At 39.9% G+C, this 22,914-nt stretch overlaps 1 protein-coding gene across 1 annotated transcript; it reads right to left on the bottom strand.

The window, feature by feature from the left end:
• Nucleotides 1–1,827: 1,827 nt before the first annotated feature.
• On the bottom strand, nt 1,828–9,451 carry LOC149089104 (uncharacterized). Its single transcript, XM_089237242.1, has 3 exons — nt 9,425–9,451; nt 5,718–5,828; nt 1,828–2,518 (listed from the first exon to the last, which is right to left on the bottom strand). Exons 1-3 carry the CDS (start codon nt 9,440–9,442, stop codon nt 2,060–2,062), a joined length of 588 nt encoding a protein of 195 aa, XP_089093368.1. The 5' UTR covers nt 9,443–9,451; the 3' UTR covers nt 1,828–2,059.
• Nucleotides 9,452–22,914: the final 13,463 nt, after the last annotated feature.

Genomic DNA, 22,914 nt, shown 5'->3' on the forward strand with positions numbered 1-22,914 from the left:
GTGCATATCCTTAAGAATACTTGGGCGCCTTTCTCACGAGAAGTGCACGGTGTTCCATAAATTCTTAAACAGTTTAAAATTCCATAAAAATTAAAAGGAATTTGTATATTTAAATGCGGTTTGCGAAAAAAGGCTATCCTTACGAATGGGATTTTTTTTTCTTTTTTTTTTTTTTTTTTTTTTTGGTACAGAGAAACACTTCAAATTTTTGTCGATAGATGATGCTGGAAACCAGTCCGGCAGGAGTGATAGAATTTGAACCTTTCTTCAATATTTTCTGTGTCCGAAACGTTCCTAAAGCTTCAGCCGGTGATTCGTTGCTGAGGTAAAACAACTTCAACAGAAGTTATTTATATCCACCAATAATCAACATCACAATGAAAACTTTATCTGAGCTCCAGCAACAGGAAAATTCAGAAATCAGCTGTAAACCGCACACCCTGCATTCTATAGAAGCACCCTCTGTCGACAAAAAACTGAAGTTTTTTTCTGTACCGAAAAGAGAAAAAAAACCCTTCGGTGTGAATAACTTTTTTTTTACTTACGTCTGCAAATGCGTAAGATGAAATGCCCCTCAAAATATCAAAGAAACGTGCATTATCCTATACATTCCTGTTGCGATTGTCTGACTAGAAATGCATGGTAGGTGTGGGCGCTCCTAAAAATGTGTAGAAATATTGTGTAAGCCCGACTCCTCCCTTTTAAAAATTGTAACATATTTTAATAAATATTTCAGTTTCATTTTTTATCATTTTACTCGTTTTTTGCGTCATTGCTTATTTTTTGCGTACTACTTGCCTAAATGGCCTGTCCCGTAGGCCCGTATGTAGTACAGATTGAGTGCATGCCAGCGTAACAAGTAGGCATCCTAGGGAAACCTCTCCTCAAATTGAATAATGAAATATCTCGTGTCAACGATGGAAACAAAGCATAATCAGCTCCTTAAACTTTAATGACTTTTAATGGTATAATCATTGGACTAACAAACGTTTTACAGAAAACAAGGGTACATTTTCCCGTTTGCGTATTGTGGGCTGGATTGTGTTTGGATATTGAGTAATTCATGTTCAACAAGAATCCATAGATGGAGTAAGGTGTCTGATAAATGATGCAGAGATATCTATATAATATATATAATGAAAGAAATGGAGATTGTACAGGGAGGTCATACAATAACTTTGCCGATACACGAGTGCCAAGCGACCGCTAAAAGCAACATCATGGCGTACACCAACTCTGGACATATCACGGCAATTTCCAACCTATGGAGTTGGGTGAGAAATGCAGGCGCCACCTATCGGTTATCTACCCAAGCTCCTTAGGTGAAGAACTTGTTTTCGATGTTCTTCCTCCGGATCGAATCCGTGGACCCTGATGGTAACTTTCATGGTGGAACACGAACATTGAAATTCTAGTTATAGATGTTTCAAAGTGTGCGTTCGAGAATGAAGATAAAAACCCTAGCTCTTATATACATTGCCAGGTGATCGGCGCAGTGAAAACCATTAAGGGTGTTAAAATGGTACCTGTAGTGCCATAGAAACTCCGGCGCAGGACGCAGCCAAAGAAAGATGATCTCCCGAAGGGGTTGGTACACTAACATGTCTGTGAGGTTGTTCCTACGACGGTAATGTCATCCGCATTGGTTGTTTCCATGTCTCTTCGTTTGCGTCTAGCGCCAGCGTTTATAGTGCTACAGGTACCGTTTCAACGCCATCTATCGTATTTTACTGTGCCTATCACTTTGCAATTCTTGAAACTGTGTTGCATTTTGATATATATATATATATATATATATATATATTTTTTTTTTTTTTTTTTTTTTTTTTTTTTCTGTAACCGTAACCGCAAGAGCTAGGTTTTTGTAGGTTTTGTAGGTTTTTGGCTCATTCTCGAGCGAACACTCCGAAACACCCATAAGCCTTCATTGATTTTTTTTCAGCCGCTAGGGGCAAGTACCATATATCGGCAAAGTTATTTTATGATCACCCTTTATGTCTTTATGCAATGAGGTATTGGTGCTGCATGATGAATAGGTCTATGCGAAAAGATGCATGTCTCAGCGCCACCTTGCGGTGAACGAATGATGCCTCGGCGACACGTGATAGCGGGGCGCCACCCTGGACGACGAGGCAGAGTATGAATACGGCGACTCCTTGTACAGAGGCTTATACGAGTCAGAATACGAGGGCTTGTGTTTCAGGTACTTGGACGCGTCGTCGTAACCACCGACGATGGAGTAACTCTGCTCCAGGACATGCTGCGGTGGCGTCTTGACGGTCAGGCTGACGTCCGCGGGGTCTTCTCCGGTCACGCCAGGCTCGTTCGACTTGACGACGGCTCTGAACCCGGAATGGTCGGCGACGTAATCGACCTGCCTGTACAGCCCGTGGGCGTCGGTGTAGCTGTAGCTGCCTTTCACGGTCCCGTGTTCGTCGCCTTGTTCGTTGCGCTGCTGTTTGTTGCCGTGCTCGTCCAATACTTCGTAGCCGAAGTTAAACGGGTGAGGAGGACTGTCCTGCAAGTAAATAATATTAAGAAATCTATAAGTATATGTATATCTCCATTGGGGGAGATAGACTGGGAAGTCTGGGGAGGGCACGGTTATTATTACTGGGGGGCACGATGACGATGTCATTTTATATATACGCATATACATTAGATCTGTCGACTCCCCCTTTGACGCTGCCCCCCCCCGTATCTCCACCCATGTGATTGTGTGGGACAATTTACTTTCATTTTATTTCAAAAGGGATGAGTTGCTGAGTTGCGTCAGAATTGCTAGTGAAAAACCTGGCAGTTATTCTGTGTTGTCCCATGTCATTAAACTTCGTTCATAATTAGAAAACTTGATGGCAGCACGACACATTACAAGCATTCCACAGTAACATACTACACATTAGGTTCACAATACGTACACGCACATTTCAGCATGCACCAATTCGTTATAAATTCCGCATAGGAATGTTGACGAGGTGCGTATGTGGCAGTTATGTTAGCAGTAGTAATAATTTTGTTCCATTCGTGTCTTCATCAGGTGCTCCATCTGTTTTTAATAATAGTATATTTCCCAGTGGGTGATCGACCATGGTTGTCATAAATAATGGTTGTAATTAAATACATTATGGGTGTCCCATAAATTCGCAAATCGTTTAAAAACTCACAAAAAGTGAAGGAATTGATCTCTGAAGGAGTTTGTTCCGTGCGGAAAAGAGAAATTAGTTTTAATTTCTGTCGATAGAGAGTGCTGCGAGAAAGTCCGGCGGGAGTGATTGGAACCTTTCTTCAATCTCTTCTGTGTCCAAAACGTCCGTGAAGCTTGAGCCGGTGATTCGTGGTAAAACAACTTCACCAACAGTGCTTCAGTAAACATCACAATGATTCGGAAATGTGCAGTCAATCGTATCCTCTTGCATTTTATAGGACTCTGATTTACATATTTCCAGTGATTTGCTTCGCGCAGCGCTCTCTATCGACTAAAATTTGAACTACAGATGGCAGCGTTAGATTCACGCAACACTGGATGATAGGTTCACACACGCCATCCGCCATCGGGACACTTTCTGGATTTTCCGGCAGATGTCCTGCCTCATAAGAGATCAATTACAGTCTACAACCAGGGTGTCCAATATTTAGGAGAGTGCGAATCACTTCATTGATTTGAAAACGTGACGCAGGCCACTTGATTAAGTGATCTGGAACAGTGCCACAGGTTGCTTTAGTGATCTGGGCACGTGCCGTGAGCAGCTTGAATGTTCTATAACTGTGCCCCGGGTGGTCGATACAGCCTGGGCGGTGCACGGAATGAAATGAAATGAAAAATGTGCCCCGGGTCACTGAAGTGGCATGTACATATGCCACGGGTCATTCAAGTGATCTCTGTATCGTTCCAATTTTAGTATATGTACTGCCGAAGCGAGTGCATTCATTCAAGGGAACGAATGCACTCTGGGAATGTACCGCAGGCCACTTAAACGATGTGGAACTCAAGCGTGGGGCCAAGCTAAGGTAAGACCGTAACTAAGATTTTTGTGAGAGGGGGAACATATTTTTTTGGAACCCCCACCCATTGTAAAGTTCGATGATTTTATAATGATGTTTTTGTTATCACCTGAAATTTGACGCCCCCTATATTTTGCCGCCCGTAGCTGTTGCCCTTCTTCATTTCCGGGCCTGACTTGTAGGCCATCTAGAAATGCGCCACATTTCTAGATGGTGCATTTTTGCAAAATTAGGTTTGAGGTCACGAGCCACATCGGATGACTTCGAGGACAACATTTAGCCCACGGGCTACGGGGTGACCAACCGTGGTCCCCCAACTTCAAGGCGCGAATACAAGCCGATCTCCCCTTTAAAAAGTCTCCCCACAGAGACCAACAGATCTACAAACACTACAAATGTAATTCAATCACTACACTTCGCTCAATTCACTTCTGAAACATAGATGGCAACATTGAAAAATCAAGCACAGCACTAGATACGCACTCAGATTGTTAGATACACACACTTCCGGCACACTTCACTAGATAGTAAATTGCCCAGAGATGGCGACAAACCTGAGTTGTGCTCGATTTGAAAGAAAGAAAGAAAGAAAAGGTCGGCCAACCAATAATAACAAACAGCGCTTTTCATACCGAAAAACCAGATACCAGTCATTAGTCAGCCTTAGGCTAGAAGCTATATAACAACTGAATCTTCTAATCCAGTTATAAACGGTGTTCTGTAAATGCTAGCACGGCCTTTATGTCGTCAACCGTCAGCCGTAGATGTATGATTCCAGTTTAAAAAATGCTCAACAGGCGTTCAAAAATTACCTTTTACCCGTTTCAAGGGTGAAAATACATCATTAACGAAATAAAAAACCTAAATTATTACACGTTCCCCTTGTCCTCTCTCTAACTTCCAATTACAAAATTCTTGTCAAACAAAAAATCTCAAGTTTCCAAGTACAGTATTCGCTGAGATATTTGAATTAAAAAAAAAACAGAGAAACGTTATGAAAGAACAGCAAAAACTAACAGACAAAGTTTTTTCTTCCTTTCTCCCTAATTTATGCTGTCCTTTCCTAACTTTTCTCCGATTTTTGAATTCGAATATCTCAGTGAATATTTTAGATGGGAACTTAAGTGGTTCTTTTTTACCTGAGAAGAGACAGGGCAACAACTTTCTATTTGAAAATTAGAGGACGGGGAGACGACCGTATAAATATTTAGACTTTTTATTTTGTGACACCCTGTATTTTCACTCTCAACATTAATCACTGGTGTAAAGTTATTTATGAACACGTTTTGTGAGAAATTTTTTTTTTAATTAGAACTATACCTCTATACGACGAACGGTCGATGAGATAATAAAGACTGTATTAGCACTTACACCCCCTGTATACAAACTAAAGGGCCCAACACACGCTCAGTTATGCCTGCACAGTTGGCCTGTACAGGCATAACTGCGCAGGCATAACTGAGCGTGTGTAGGGGCCGTCAGTTGACCTGCACAGGCGACCTGAAGGGAATTCGGTATAACTGTGCAGTTATGCCTGCGCAGGTATAACTGAGCGTTTGTATGGGCCATTACACACTTCCTGATTACACGTCAGACACTAGTTGACAAGAATGATGAATTCGTACCGACGATGGAGGCCCTTCGTATTCCGATGTTTCAATTATATCCTTACTACTATTTAAAAATGGATGTTCATGTTCATGCAACAGACTTACGTATGTCTCGTAACTGCCCTTGTATTCTGTAGCCTGCGTCAGCAGATCGCCAATCTCTATTGCACTGGATACCGGCTTCACTACAGTCCATAGTAACGCCAAAGCGAACGTCTGGGGGAAAAAAATTAAGTAGTACAAAACATTCAAATAACAATATATATATAATTTTAAAGCTTGATTTAGGGGCCGTTAAAGTATTACGTCATCATGGATGGGGTCGGAGGGGGGGGGTTTCCCGATTTGCTGACTTTTGATGACAAGGGGGGGAAGGGGGTTTGGATAATGTTTACGTCATCAACCACCCTTTACGAAAATATGAAATATTTTTAATGGCATCTTATACGATGCGCGAAAAACGAGAAAAACCTTTCGATAGTTTGTGGGCACTTCTTGAAGTAACATTCCCCCCCCCCCTATTGAAAGTGCCCTACAGAGCCACTTTAGTGACCTCTGAAGTTTCGCGGATCCAAGTGATCTGGAAATGTGTCCGGGCCGCTTAAGTACTCTGGAACTGTGCCACGCATCACTCAAGTGATCCGTAATTATATGCCGCGGATCACTTAAATAATCTGAGAATGTGCCGCGGGTAACTTGAGTGATATAGAACCGCAGTGGGGGCCACTTAAGTGCTCTAAAACTGCGTCACATGCCACGCAAGGGATCTCTAAATGTGTTACGGATCGCTTAAGTGTTCTGGAACTGTGTCCCGGGTCATTTAAGTGATCTGAAAATGTGCCACGGGCCGCTTAAATGTTCTGGAATCGTACCGCGGGACACTTGAGCGATCTGTAAATGTGCCGCTGAGTTCATCTTTACAAAAGTAGGTTTGAGGAGAGCAGGCCGCATCAGATAACCCGCAGAGCCATATTTGGTCCGCGGGCCAAGGGCCTTTATGCGCTTTATCATTATATAGCTTAGAGGCTGGGTCGCAATGAATTTATTAAAGATAACTTTTGAGTTCATAGCCTTCAAATAACATTGAAACTAACAGAAATTGATTATAACATATAAAAAGGTATTGTCCTCCGAAATTTCAAATTTAAAAAAAAAAAAAAGAAAAATTTTGCATTAAAAAATTACATTTTTGGTCGTGGGAGGGGGGCACGAGAGGCCCCCATTGCACTCCCCCCCCCCTCCCCGTGTACGTGTCTGATCCCACGAGTAAAAAAATATTACGAGTTAATTTTTTTTTTTAATTAAAGGAGCAAATGTGAGTGACCTTCACCTTCAGAAAGGATCTCGAAACACTTCAGCCACAAAAAAAATGCATATTCAGAATTACAGATCAATTCATCTTCTGTGATCAGTTGACTTATTTATACATAGAATTCAAAATACAAGATGACAGGGCAAGCATACATTGGATATCATTCGGTTTAAATCTAACTTTTTACAAGATGTGTAGAAAACTGACATTTACGTATGCAAGCACACATTACTGACTGTAATAATCCATGTGCTTCTATAGCGTAGTGGTAGCGCATCGTTCGAAATTCGAGTAAGTTGGAATCCCCGTAGGTGAGTGAATCTTTCATTCCAAAAATTCCAGCATTTCAACATAACAGACATTTTTTTTGTATATCTTGTACTAACAAATGGGGGAAGACATCTTTCTCTACGTAGATACGTCTTATGCAACAAAAAACAAATTCACGTTTCTAAGTGTAATATTCAGTGAGATATTCTCGAATTCCAAAAACGGAGGAAAGTTTGGAACAAAAACAAACATCTCTAAATGTGGGAAAACCGTTTTACCCGTATTTAACGCTGTTCTTCCTCAACTTTCCTCCATTTTCCAAATTCCAATATCTCAATGAATATTGCATTTAGAAACGCGGATTTTTTTTTTTTTTTTTTTTTTGGCATCAATAGGGACAGGGCAACACCTCTCTCCCATTGGGCTTCTGAGCACACGGGAATTGTATAAAAAGTTGTATTTTTTTATTTTAATAACTAGAGCCCGGAAGTTCAGGAAAAACGCCATAAATGCCTTTTTTTTTTTTTTGACTGTTTTAAACCTTTTTGGTAAAAATGCCTCTTTTGAAATTTCCCTGCCATAAAAATGCCTATCTTATAATCTATACAACTAGGATATTTTGAGCATTGAGAACTTGAGAATTGCTGGTTTTTTAAATTTCCCAACTCCCTCAGTACTAATAATCATCACAAAGCCCCACCCTCTTCCAGCCCCATTTAAACACGAATAAGTGATCTGAGAGAAGGAGAGGTTGGTGTTGCCGCGTGCATCAGCTTTGCCTTGACCGGATGATGTTGGACGTGAACGATTTTGCTTCAGATAAACGCAGCCCATGCTAGAAAAGCAGAGAAAAACTAGAAATGTTTGTTCCCCCACATACATGAACATGTCTCGCTCAGGCATTGGACTACATTGTATATATATATATAGCTGACCGATGACTGTCCCATGAGGTCATCAATTGACGTCATGACTCATACGGGGTAAGAGCAGACAGGGCTCTGGGTTCCATGTTGTGTTCTGCTGATTTTGTTTTTTACACCATAAATGCACAGCAAACACCCGAGGCTATTTATTCTAAATACATATTTAGTATTCGATTAAATTTACCAATCACCCTCAGGGGTGTACGACAGATGCGGACACACAGGGCCCCGCGCTTGCAGGAGTCCCTCATTCGTGGTAATATAAAGAAAAATAAATTTCTTACTACATTAGAACAAGGTAGCTATGTTTCAACTATACGTAGAAATGATAATGACCATTCCAAATAATACAACAAATAAACGAGAATTATTCGCAATCTGAAGGCGTCCAACGGGTCATTTTCTCTACGGGCTCCGCGTCTGGTAATTGTGGTCCTGGATTTGACCTAATAATGAGGGTCTACTGGCATTTTATTTTATGCTCGAAATTAGTTTAACTTGCATCATAATGCAGTTATTATAAGCCATAATTACAGTAGTAGAGGGGGATTAAATACAACCAGTTTTTCAGCTGGTTTTTAGACCCTTAATACGTTTAGTTACTTTTTCTTTTTCGTATAAATTACAAATTTCTTTTTTAGTGCCTATTTTAGGTATTTTCAGTGCCTTTTTTTGCCTGCCTATTTTGATTATTTTTGGTGCCTAAACTTCTGGGGTCTACTAATAACTATACAAACGCTCGAAAGTGACATATCTGAGTTCTACACGTGTTAGTTGGAAACTTTTCTAATTGAAGTATGCGTCTAGGATCAATGGTCCGCCATTAAAATGAAATACCCCCTGTTTGCTATGTACGCAGTATATAAATACAAATACAAATACAACGCCACAACAGGCAAAATGCCCAACAAGGTGGCTGAGAAAAAGATCCCCATAAAAATATGGATGTCATACATTTAAAAAATACAGCAACCCAATTAAAGTAAAATAAGTGAAGTAATGAATTATAGTAAATGTAAAGTATAAAAACAAAGCCTGTGGTTGTTGTCCCTTATCACTAATAATACCATCTTTAGGGATGGAAAGGGAGGCCACGTGTTTTTTGGGGGGGTTTTTTTCAGAAAAAAACGCACTAGCATCAATATGTGTATGCGCCATCTGTTGCCTTTGAAAAAATTATATTTTTGAATTATATTTCTTTAAATATTTATTTTTATTCAAAGTCTGAAATCCGCACTAATATAAATTCAGATATTATTTTAGCGTATTTACATCGAGATATTGTGATATGTTACAAACCTTACCTCCACTATCATGTTCATCGATGAATGTCCAAGTAGGAACAAGACCTTATCCGTCCTAGCAAAATACATTTATATAGTATACGCCATTATGCGGGAGAATTATGTAGGGCACGTACGTTAAAAAGCATCCGAGAAAATGCGAAACAAGTATTTGTATAATATTTTTGAACTATTATAAGAAACATAAAGTGATCGTTCCTCGAATTATTACGAATTACTGAGGATTCTTCAAATATAGCATCGTATTCACCGGAGCGTGATGGCGGCGAAAGTGATCGAATTCAATCGAATCTCATTATAACTATTAGTTATAATTTCCCTTTCAACCATCCATCCATCAAAAAATCTATTTATAAGCCACATACTATATAGAAATTTTTGAAGCTCTTTAGTTATATTGAAGTTGTTTTTTTAAAGGGAAAAACTAGAAATCTAAACATTCATAACTTTCATGAGAAGTTTTACTGTTATTTGGGAAGGACCACGAAAACGAAAGTGTGCAAGATCGAGAATTTGATCCATAATCTCCTTATATGAACCACCATGTCGATGGAAGGTGATAGACATGGCGTAAAGCACATGGAGGGAAATGTATTCTGAATATAAAGTCGATGTTAAGAAAAGCACTTGTAACAGTACAGATGTTTAGGCTACTTCCACACGGTCTGAACTGGGCTGTAGCACTTCTAGGCACTTCTATGGAGCATCTGCCAATGGTTAATAACTAGCATGCGCAGTTCTTATCATATCGCCCTGTTCCCGTATCAAATTAACATGGTTAATTAGGACAAGGATACACTCAAGTTACATCCAGACAGAAATTCGAGCTGTATCCAATACATATTACTGACTTTATCACACCCCATTAAGCCTGTTCGAATCTTCGCATTCTTAAACCTGTCGGCCATTCGGGGAACTAATAGCGAAAGGGTAGTGATACACGCCTTTAGATACCATCGTCTATAAATGTTCTAAACATTTCAGTACTGTATAATAAGGGCTACTACTTTAATGTCTCTGGACATATCGCCACACGGCAATTTCCAACCGATGGAGTTGGCGCCATCGTGATTTCCCCAGGCTCGGTAGGTAAAGAACTTATTTTCTATGTTTTTCCTTCCGAATCGAACCCGTGGACAATGATGGTAACTTTCATTGGGGAAGACGGACGTCTTACCACACGCTGCACAACTCATATGGGCTGTCTCATGGCTTACCGGAGCAACACCTCCTATAACTACAGCCATCTAGCTATAGATGGCGTTGGCCGGAGTCGGTGCCAGCTGACGTAATGCGTGACGTCATCGCTCTGACATAACTGCTTTGCTACCTTGTTAATTACGATAGTTTTCTTTCGCTGTGCTACCTATTTTACTGAATTTCCAAAATTATTTTTCCAATTATTGTCATTAGTTTTGCATATTCATTGGTTTGCTTCTTCTAATCATTAAAAAATTTAATTTATTAATATTTTTTATGAGGTAACTTTGACTGAGGATACTTTTCTCAAACCCACTTCAGTTGAAATACAAACATCAGTAAAATTTGATTGGGTTAATTGAACGCCAACTCAAGACAAATAATTTGCATTATCTTAAGATGCCCAACTGAGCCAAGGTGGCAAGCGCGACATCAAAGAAATGAAGCAGCCCTTACTATATAGCCCCGAAACACTTCTGAAGCATCAATCAGATCTTCGACAGTAATATCTCCATCTGTGCATCAGCACTTCAGATGGAAAGCTCCCCTGCAGATGGTGATTCAAAGATAGAAAAACTACCTACGGATACTCTTTATTGCTACTTTACCTCGTACACATTTTCTACGGAATTTCTATGGATACTTACTGCAGATGAAAAGCTTACGTTAAGATAATTCTTGAAAAGACAGGAAACCTACTAGTACACGCTTCCTACAACTTGGTTTTCCCTAGGAACAGGTTTTTATCGCCACGTGTCTCAACCGAATAGGACTATTTCGCGTCGGCTTTATCACACTACTGAACCTAGACTTCTGAACCAGTTGGCCAATCACGCCCGACGTAAAGCGCTAGCGTGAGGCTTCTTGCGCTGTATAGGAAAGCAGTATAACTGCTTTTCATATTGGTGAGTGAACGTCGTGTCGTGTTGTGTGATTCACGTTACACGCGATGTAGAAAACGTGCTCCTAGGATAACACGGCTTATGAGCAGAAAGACTACCAAACGACGGATAGGCTACTGAACCACACGCACGCAACTCGTCCATATTCCTCTGTGGAACTTCTAATGAATTGGTACATGTTGGAATGTGTCTGTATGTGTTATGAACCTGACGCAAAGTTTGTTTCTGTGTAATACTTGTTATGTGTAGTGCTGTCATCTGCCACCAATTTTTCTCACTATGACTGAAGTGTAATGACTGAATAATTTTATCGTTGTAGGCCTGTTGCTCTCTGTGGCGAGACTTTTTAACTGGGAGATCGGCTTGCATTCGGGCCTTGAAGTTGGGAACCACCGAAAACAAACTTCAGCCGACCACCACTGTGGGGTGGGTTGGAACCCGGATCCTCGCGATGCGAGTCCGTCACTATGACCACTCGGCCACCACAACGGCAGACGGATAGGCTGCAGGTATTTCCAAGACAAATGTCACGTAATAAAAATGGAAACTGGAAAGACTACGTGTAAATACATGTACGCACTACAGACAGTTGCACACCATCTACAGGTGGGAAATCTACTTACATACCAGATAATGAAAAAACGACTTTTCACACCAGATAATAGGAAGAGTTTCAGATCCAGCGCAATCGGTAATAAATTGTTGTATGGGGATACGACCGGGGTCAGTGTGCAGTAAAGTCGATAATAGGAAGTAAACCTTTTGGTACCAGCTAAAAGAAACACAACATCTTGGTACCAACTAAAGGAAAGCCAACCTTCTTTTAGTTGGTTGGCGTAGTAGTAGTACTCAATTACCTAATGGTTTTTCTGGTAGTAGTACCATATAATCCTCGCACATTATTAATCGAAAACTAACCTTTTGATACCAGATAATGGGAAGCAAACTTTTTTGTATAATTTCAGGTTGTTTTTTTTTTCTGTGAGCTTGGATGAGAAAACAATTAACTTATTGGTTCTTAGTTCTACCTTTCTTAGTTCGATTTCCCTCGGAGATCAAGGAAGCCGTGCCACTCGGGGGATCATTTGCCGAAGTTAAGGGAGGCTACTAATTCCTCCACTTCAGCAACTTACGCCACAGTGCGTGAAATAAGAAAGTCAGGGTCGTGTCTCCAGTACTGTGTATATGGTAGCGCACTTGCCCGGTTTGCAAGAGATGCAGCATTCCTTACTATATAGCCCTGAAGCACTTCTGAATCATCAGGAAAATCTTGGACAGCAATATCTCCATCTGTGTTTCAGCACTTAAGATGGAAAGCTCTCCCGTAGATGATGATTCAATGATTCAAAGATAGAAAAACTACCTACGCATACTTACTACTACTACCACCGTACCTCGTACACATTCTCTACGGAATCTCTGTGGATTCGATTCCCTCGCGGAGACCAAATGGCTTTTCTCTCCGAGTCCACCTCACCACATTATATAGAAAATAGATTATGAAAAACTCGCCTACAGATAAACGATCGTAATAAATGCACGCAACCCTCAACCTTAACATCCAAGTACCTAAAAATACATCTACAAATACATCTTGTTTTATAAGGCGTTTTCTTTTCAGCTGCTATAACGGTAAGAAACGAATTGAAATGAAATAAGTTAACAAAGAGAGAAAGCGTTGTGTGTGTGTGAGCTTATTAAACATCACTCGCAACATTGGTGACCCGCAACTCCAATTCGTTACGATCGGTGCTTTCGCTTTCCATAATGGTTCGTTGCAAATATAGACATAATAATGATCGACAAGAAAAACATAATGAAGAAACCTTGTCTCTCTCTTAATGAATACTTTCCAACTCGTTTCGTTACGGCGTAACCTCTGTTTGGCGAATGCTCTTGACTTTAGTCGTCTCGTTTAGATCCCATCGAACGTACTTTTATGCATCACTTTATATTCAATGTTAATCTCCTTATGAATAATATTTCACATGCATTCATAATTGTCTACATGTTTTCTATATTTAGTTTTGTGTTTTAAATTAGCCGAAGGGGGGGAATGAATGTATGTCTGTGATTCCATACGTTGTACAAGAGTAGTTTAGGTAAACAATGGAGGGAAATCTCGTGTATATTGGTGTAGTAGTAGTAGTAGTAGTAATACGCTATAAAACGTGCCTGCTCAACCCGAAAACGGGGGCCGAGTGTGGCCCTCAGAGTCATGTAACGTGGCCCAGGGCCTCAAACCTAATTTTGTGAAAATGAAGTGGAGCTTTACCAGATCACTTAAGTGACTCGCGACACATTTTTCAGATCACTTAATTGACTTGCGGTGCAGGTCTAAATCACTTGAGTGAGCAGCGACACACTTCCAGATCACTTAAAGGCGGCGCCAAACGATGTCTGGCATGACATCGGGTAAGGTTAAAAAAATGAGGTCAGTCTCTGGACCTCATTTTTCATTGACACACTTTTATACCAATGAAGTGTGGCCCGCCGCTCTTTCCAAAAGATTGAGTCCCTTTGTTATAAATGTATGAATAGAGTTTCATAAAAACAATCTGCATTGTCCTTCCATATGCATACTTCAATCTAATTACGAACTTAAAATATGGCACGGTGGTGACGGAAACGAATAAGCCATTATGTATATACACTATTTTTATAATGCATTATACACATATTATTACATTATAATAATATATTATGTTTATATATTATTATATAATTATCATAATGTATTATCATAATTATTTTAAATGTGTATTTATATAAAGATCTTGATCTTATATTATGAAGATCTTGAATAAAAATAGCCACTAAGATTCGAACTCGTGCCTTGTGTGCAAATCACTTTGCTCCAAGGGAATTGTCAGTGCAATTCAGTCATCTATCTTTGTACTTCGCTATCACAAGGCAGTGTTTCTCAACCAAAGGGCCCTGACATAGGCGGAGATAGACTTGGAAGTCTGGGGGGGGGCACGGTCTTTATTGCTTGGAGGGGGCACGATGATGATGTCAATTCATGTATACATTATATAGATCAGTCGACTCCACCTTTGACGCTGGGGGGAGGGGCCAATGCCCCCCCCAGGCCCCCCCGTATCTCCGACCCATGTGTGACATTAGTCAAACCTAGTCGTGAGGGGGTTCACCTCCCACTTTTACCCGTTTATTTTTCATTAATCGTGTCCTCGTATGTATGACCGGGCCTTCCACTCAAAAGAAAAAAAGAAGTCAGCCGGGCTGTGGGCTTCCGAAGAGTGAGAACCACTGATCTAAAGGGTTATGGTCATCATGAGCTTTTAGCTGAGTTGGAAGGCTGTCCATTGCACAGTGCCTTTCAGAGTAATGGTCTAATTGATCATTGATCAGTTTTGTCGCCCTACGGTTATTTTCTGCTCAGAAGGGCTATTTACACCGGGACCTACAATTCACTGCCGAATCCGAAGGGCAGCCTTTTTTTTATACTTACCGAGAGGCTGGTGCGCTAACCTGTCGATTTGGTGCTCCCTGCGGTAGCGATCTTTTGTTTGTGGTCATGTTGCCGTTTCTGTTGTACCCGTGTCAGGAAAGTTTCTGACAAGAATGAACCGTCGACACCTTTAAGCACCCTTTAGTACTTTACGCGAGTATCTTATCGACCTGGGCTACCGAGCCCGTAATGGTCTAAGGAAGGAAAATATCAGTGCTTCTGTAGCATTGTGGTCTATTGCAGTGTTTCTCAACCTTTTTTTTAGCCCATGGCCTCTTTTGGACACAATATTATCTTCTCATTCCCCCCCTCCCGTTTAATCCTGGGCCCCTTACCGCTCATCCTAGAATGAGACCCTTGTACTTATTGAATTTCTACGAATTCAATTTAACCAAAACTACATTAACAATGAAACAAAAATTGTATAAGTGAGATTGATCTCTGGGGAACCCTGGGCAAGCCACGGATCCAGAAAGTGGGTGATCATTCCCCCAGAGATCTAAATCATCCGGGGAAAGTAAGTCGGTATAAAATATGGGGCGATCCAACGCGATCTTACAATCGACCCTACCGGCACATCACACTGTGTCCGCGTCTACCCTGAGCTATATTTCGGTGAGCTTTCTCCTCGTCATATGTAATGACGTCTCAACATCATTGGGTCCCCGAGTAAAGTGATGATCTGTGTTGGATGGGGGGGGGTCCCCCATACTTACCTGGAAGACAGCTTACATATTTATATACTTTTATTTAAAAATCATAGTGCCAGATGTCATCATGTCAGTCCCCCCCCCAATATGAGACCCCGGACCATGCCCCCATAGACCCGTGGGTTAAGATGGCTCTTGTTCTATGGACAGCACTGCCAGATTCTGAAAGTAGCAGCATTTTTTCGTACAGTATTTCACTTGAAAGCTCTAATTCTTCATAGCTCTCCATGACTCTCCTTTCATGTGTGATTTTTACCCGTGGCCTTTTAGAATATCCCAGTACAGCAAGGGGTTTGGCACATGGCCCCAGGTTGAGAACCACTGGTCAATCGCATTCACCGTGGTTCTCTTCTGAGACCTATGGACGAGAAAGAAGCTGAGTTACTGCATTTAAGTCTACTACTTAACATGCACCTCGTACAGATTCCACTTCGAAATTTCTAACAAATCGGTACAATGTGTCTTCCGAGGGTATGTGCGGCCCTAACGTATTTATGTTGTCAGGGTTATGCTTGTTCCGCGTGCTGGTTATGCTGTTATCTGACTTCCGTATTTTGAAATAGAGATAGTTAAATTTTTGAATTTTCATGTTTGTGTGAGTATCATGTTGAATGTCTGTCTGATCTCTGTAGACAGACTTCTGGCAATCATTACACATGTGCTAATGTTTTTCACTAAAACGCATATTTCTCAAAACTAAGTTTTTTGTTAGATAAGAAACATTTTTTCGATCATCACTCATTCGAATGGCTTAAAACTGCGTGTGGCTCTCTCAACACCATAGAGAGAGAGAGGGAGGGAGAGGTGTGTGTGTGTGTGTGTGTGTGTGTGTGTGTGTGTGTGTGTGTGTGTGTGTGTGTGTGTGTGTGTGTGTGTGTGTGTGTGTGTGTGTGTGTGTGTGTGTGTGTGTGTGTGTGTGTGTTTATAATAATATATAAACATAATATATTATTATAATGCAATAATGTGTGTATAATGCATTATAAAATAGTGTATATACATAATGGCTTATTCGTTTCTGTCACCGCGGTGCCATATTTTAAGTTCGTAATTAGATTCAAGTATAGATGGGCAATGCAAATTATTTTTATGAAACTCTATTCATAAATTTATAAAAACCAGACGCGGGACACTTCATTGGTATGAAAGTATGTCGTTTAAAAATGAGGTCCAGCGACTGACCTCATTTTTTTAACCTTACCCGACCAACCAACTTGCAACTTTTTCAAAAATCAAAATTTACCCATATTTTGTACCATAAAACTGTTTTAAACTGATTTGATTAAAAAAATCCTCGTGTTATACTTATCCGTACTTGTTATGGACATCTTTTTCTCTTCCACCTCGTTAGGCATTTTTCCTATTGTGGCAATATCCCAATAATCCTTGTATTTGTATTTGTATAAAAAAAATTTAGTTTTGAGAAAAACGCATTTTAGTAGAAAACACCTGTAATGCCTGTCAGCAGTTTATATTAGAATATTTTTAAAATGTTTTTGTAGATTACATGTAGAGCAGCTGCAAAAAGTAGACAAGCTGCATATCGTTTGAAGTTAAAATTCAAGAAAGAAATATCCAACTATTGAAGTCCTAAATGCCCTTGTTAAATTGTATAAAAATATCCATAGTATTTGAGGAAAAAAATGAGTGCCCAAAGTGAACACAGAAAAGTTTCAAGTGTTCCTTAAAGGAAGGAGATTTTTCCCATAGGAAAGTATGGGAGGCCAAGATCGTGCATCATATCCCTCAAATCACTATGTAATTTTTACCGCGTGGTTTCCATCGATCTAATAATTTTATTTCAGCAATTTCATTTCATTTAAATCATGTGCTGATTGTTATGAAACATTTCTTTTCATCATCTTAATGTCGTTTTCTCGTTAAATTTCTGAAAAGGTGTATTTATTTCCTCCCTCCATATACAGTCCGCCCCGCTTAATTGGATAACGGAGAGAGAGAGAGAGAGAGAGAGATACCCTGTTTGAACAGATAAAATCTTCCAGCACCAGAATTTCTCCCATAGAGACAAGTTGAATTTTTCCGCTTAAATATGATTATTTCAAGCTTAACCGAATATTACGCTTCACACGTCAACTTTTAATACACATCAACCACAATAAACATAATATTTTTATTGAATGAAACGTTTGGAATTAATGGAAAATAAGTTACATAAAGGCCGGGACTACACTATAAAAGTTTGATAAAAGATCTTTCACGAAAATTGGAAAAAAAACCAATAATCCTGTTAGTTATATTCAAACGATTCGCTTATTGGTTGTTTTTTTTCGAGTTTTGTAAAAGATCTTTTATAAAACTTTAATAGCGTAATTCCAAACTAAGTTATGATTTTTTTTTTAATTCATTTCGGAGTAGATACTGACTTTCCACGTATTCAAGTTTTCTTCAAGTCGTACATTTAATTCATCTATTTTTATTCGCTGTTGAGCCAATGGAGGACGCTTACTTTCCTAACAAAAACTAAAAATCTCTCAGGTATTATGATCATTGCAATTAAATATAACTTTTAATGTCTGATTTATTAGAGAAACTTTATCAACATTGATCTTCTTCATCAGTTTTCAACGTATAAACTAGACTAACGTTGTAAAATGGCAATTGAGTTGTTCCCCTTATAATTGGATATTGTGCGCTGGAGAATCGTTGATATCCGATTAAGCGGGCCCAACTATATTTCCATAAACTTCGACAAAATAGACTTCTTCAAAAACTATCAAAAAAATGTATACCTTATGATATTCGTTTCCTCTGGACAAACACGAATCAAGCCTAGCACCACACTCCATAAGTCCATGTGAGCCTTATGATTCCATTATATATAATTTTTTTCTCTATTTCTTTTACTAAAAAACTAGGGAGCCGGTAAAGTATTACCTGAGCAAACTTTTAGCCATTTTTGACACCCCCCCCCTTTCATCAAAAGCCAGCAAAACTCTGAACCCCCCCCCCCCGTTGTCAGCAAAATTTCGTCATCAGCTCTGCCCCTCGGGGGGGGAGGGGGCATAGGGGCGCTCGTGCTCCCTTCCCACAATCAAAAATGTGCTTTTTAATGCAAAAAAAATTTTTTTTTAATTTGAAATTTCGAAGACAATACATCTTTATACGTTATTATAATAAATTCCTGTTAATATTTCAATGTTATTTGACGGCTATGAACTCAATATTTACCTTTAATAAATTCATTGCGACCCACACTCTAAACCACATAATGATAAATCGCATAAAGGCCCTTGGCCCGCGGACCAAATATGGCTCTGTGGGTTATCTGCTGCGGCCTGCCCTCCTCAAACCTACTTTTGTAAAAATGAACTAAGCGGCACATTTACAGATTGCTCAAGTGTCCCGCGGTACAATTCCAGAACATTTAAGGGGCCCGTGGCACATTTTCAGATCACTTAAATGACCCGGGACACAGATCAAAACACTTAAGCGATCCGCGACACATTAAGAGATCCCTTGAGTGGCATGTGACGCAGTTTTAGAGCACTTAAGTGGCCCCCAGTGCGGTTCTACATCAATCAAGTTACCCGCGGCACATTCTCAGATTATTTAAGTGATCCGCGGCATATAATTACGGATCACTTGAGTGACGCGTGGCACATTTCCAGAGCACTTAAGAGGCCCGGACACATTTCCAGAGCACTTAAGAGGCCCGGACACATTTCCACATCACTTGGATCCGCGAAGCATCTAGAGATCACTAAAGTGGCTCTCTAGGGCACTTATCAATAGGGGGGGGGGATGTTACTTCAAGTGCCTACAAACTATAGCAAGGTTTTTCGAGTTTTTGGCGAACTGAATAATATGCCATCAAGAATATTTCATATTTTCATAAAGGGTGGTTGATGACGTAAGCATCTTCTAAACCCCCCCCCCCGTCATCAAAAGTCAGCAAATCAGGAACCCCTCCCCCTCTTCGATGATGACGTAATACTTGAACGGGTTCCCTAGTGACCTCTCTTGTTTTCTACTACGGACCTCGTTGTGATACTGTGGAAACAGTGACTGTCATCCACTACATCCTTTCGAACGCAATGACGAAGAATAAATAGTTTCATTACAGTGACTGACTATGGCATTTTTACATATCACCATTGAATGACATGGCAGCTAGTTAGTCATCCTTGGGCGTTAACCGATAAAGATTCTATTACGTTCTGTTATTTCATCCATTATATATGACAGAGATTATACAGCGTAGTTTTTGACTGTGAAATGTCGAGTATGATTCAAATAATATTTGCATCATAGAGAATCTCGAACAATAGCGTATTCCAACAGAATCTCGGAGATTTCCATCCAGTTTCTGAAATACAGTGGACTCCACTTATAACGTTTTCAGTGGGGTCCACTGAAAACGTTATAAGCGGAGTTTAATAACGTTTCCCTGCTCAGATCTCGACTTATTTTCCTAACTTCTACTAATACTCATATAAATTCCCTGTTTAAAGGGTTTTCCACTTATAACGTTTTTTATGACGGTTTCTTTTAAAACCGTTATAAACGGGATCTACTATATTTGGGATTCTTCAATGTAATATCTATTTCAGTGCGTGCAAATCGAATAATTTGTACCTAGTACTTCAACTACTTAACCGTACATCACCTCATAAACATTCCTCTATCTGGAATTTCTAAAGGAACGTGTTCTGGGTGTTGTATGCGTTGCCCCAACGTGGTTTATGTTGTCGTATAAGTCAGTGGTTCTCAACCTGAGGCGCCCCCCCCTAGTGGTTCTGGGAGGTTTTAAGAAGGACGTGGGGGGAATCATATGAATGGGGAGCCACCGAAGTGGTGAAGGTGGCGACGGAGAGCTGTGGATAAATGAAGCTTTCAAGTGAAATATAGTGGATAAAAAATGTGACTACTTTCAGAATCCAGCAAAGCTGTCTATGGAACTAGGCCCGTGATAACATAACCCACGGACATTACCCGGTACCTCGTATCTACAAGGGGCCTACATGATGAAATCTAATACTATGATTTTCAGATGGAAGTATGCATATACATTATATGTAAGCTGTTCCTTCCAGATAATCACTTCCTTCTATGCCCCCCCCCCCCCACAATACCACATTGCCCGAGGATCCACGATCTAGAACGGCCATACATAAACCCCTCCCAAGAGAGAATTGACTTAATTCCAGCCCAGGGTAAGCGTGGAACCAGGACGATGAGTCGAGAGGTTCCATTTTTTGTGTAGGTTCGTTGGATCATATCCAGTATCTTACTCAGACCTATTTTCCCATAAAATTCGGCTCTTGGTGGAGATGCTCTGCCACCGTCTGGATTCATACCTGTCCCGGGGTTCCACCGATGCCCGAGTGACGCAGTGGTACGATGCTCGTCTTTCATTTTATGAAGGTTGCCACAAGTCCACAAGTTCGAATTCGGGCAAAGAACATCGAAAACAAGTTCTTTACCTACCGAGCCTGGGGCGACCACTGGGGATAGCACTTTCATTTTTCCACAAAACTCCACTGGTTGGAAATAGCCGTATGGCCTCGTATCACCATAGTTGGTGTGCAGTAAAATAGGGTTCCAGAGATCGGAAAAATAGATTTTTTGTTCCCTCACTCTTGGGTGGAGATAATGGACCGTGGGTAGGATAGGGGGAGCCACGAGAAGAAAATATGTTCCTAAGAGGCCCATAAGAAAAAAAATGTTGAGAAACACTGGTCGAAGTTATGCTTGTTTTGTCTTATACTGCCGCCATCTATTGTGACCATACGTCCCGTATATTTTCCGAGACAGTCCCGATTTTCTTTGTTTTTCTGGCCGTCCCGACTTTTTTTGCCAAAAGTGTCCCAGTTTTCCCCGTTTTTTACATGACGCCTACTTGGATTTTTATTCTTTATTGAATTCACAAAGATTGAAATCATTTTTCATCTCATAAATTATATTATGATAATTACAACTATAAATAAGAACATTAATCTCCCACATTTGTCTTGTTGAACGTTTTATACCGTGGAATTCATTTTAATCCACTGCAATTTGCAGTAACGCTTCGTTTCCCGCCATTGCGATTTTTATGTGAGTTCAGTAATATTTGGCAACTTTGTACACTTTTGGCGTTGTACTTGGCGATGTCCCGTATTTACCCTATTTGGAATTCCAATTTCCCGTGGAAATATGGTCAGCCCAGTCATCTACCTTACATATTTTGGAGTAAAAATTGTAAATGCCTGAATTTTCATGTTAATTTGCATATCCAAAAGCCCATTATTTTAATTCTCAGATTTATTACGAATCGAATCATAGCAATGATACGATATTAATGTGACAGTCAAAACTACTTTCTGGCTCGATACGTACGCCATCTGTAGAATTTTGTTTTATGTGACGCGTTTGTAAGTTTATTTGTTAAACATAGATGACGTAAAGTACCAAATGAGAATTTTAAAAAAACCTACACTACGGATGTCAAAACTTTGTCTTCAGTATATTTGATTTTTTTTTTCTTTGTTAAACTTATATAGAGGGCGCTAACATTTTCAATAAAAACAATAATCTGAAAAAATCTGCATAAACGCTATGGATCCATGCAATGTCTTGAAATTTTAAAATGATCGCGAAAAAACAAGATTTTTGTTTGTGCATAACAAATCAAAAATTTTGGATGCAATAAAAGAAAACTCAAGTTTAAATTGCAAAACAGTATGGAATTTTCCGAGTTCGGGTGTCGAGCATTAAGAAAAATTCTGATTAAGTTGAGGAAGATTGGTGAAAGAACGGAAGAGAAAACCTAATTTCGATGGTGTCGACCAAGCTTTATTGCAGGAATCCGTTTTAAAACCTTTTCATGCTGGAAGAGCAAAACGTGCATTGATCAACGGCGCCATGATAAGCAGAGAAAATCACCAAAAATTTTTAGAAACTCTGAACATTTTTCTGCTTCAAAAACATGGTAACACAGATAGCAGCAAAAAAATAGTGTCATGAATAATACATTGCAAAATATGACATTTTACAAACTATTATAATGGTGTGAAACGGCAACTGAGGGAATTGTTCCCCCGCATAATCATATAATGTTTCCTGAATGATTGATGTACGTTCAAACGAGTTCGATTGCCGTTAAATTTTCCATAATACAGTATATTTTTCCGCAGCCTTTACGGGCCTTTTGTGTACAGATGATGTACCACAGTCATAAGAAAAACGAATCAGCACTCTTCAAAG

Source organism: Pholcus phalangioides, unplaced genomic scaffold, assembly GCF_987345545.1.
Source record: "Pholcus phalangioides strain wild (caught in Gottingen) unplaced genomic scaffold, Ppha-v1.0 ptg000002l_1, whole genome shotgun sequence".
Lineage (NCBI taxonomy): Eukaryota > Metazoa > Arthropoda > Arachnida > Araneae > Pholcidae > Pholcus > Pholcus phalangioides.

What these genes read in the sequence shown, in the direction of transcription:
- LOC149089104 (XM_089237242.1), bottom strand. An exon ending in AGGGCAGTTACGAGACATAC is followed by an intron (nt 2,519 to 5,717) that starts GTAAGTCTGTTG and finishes ATTTACTTGCAG; the next exon opens with GACAGTCCTCCTCACCCGTT.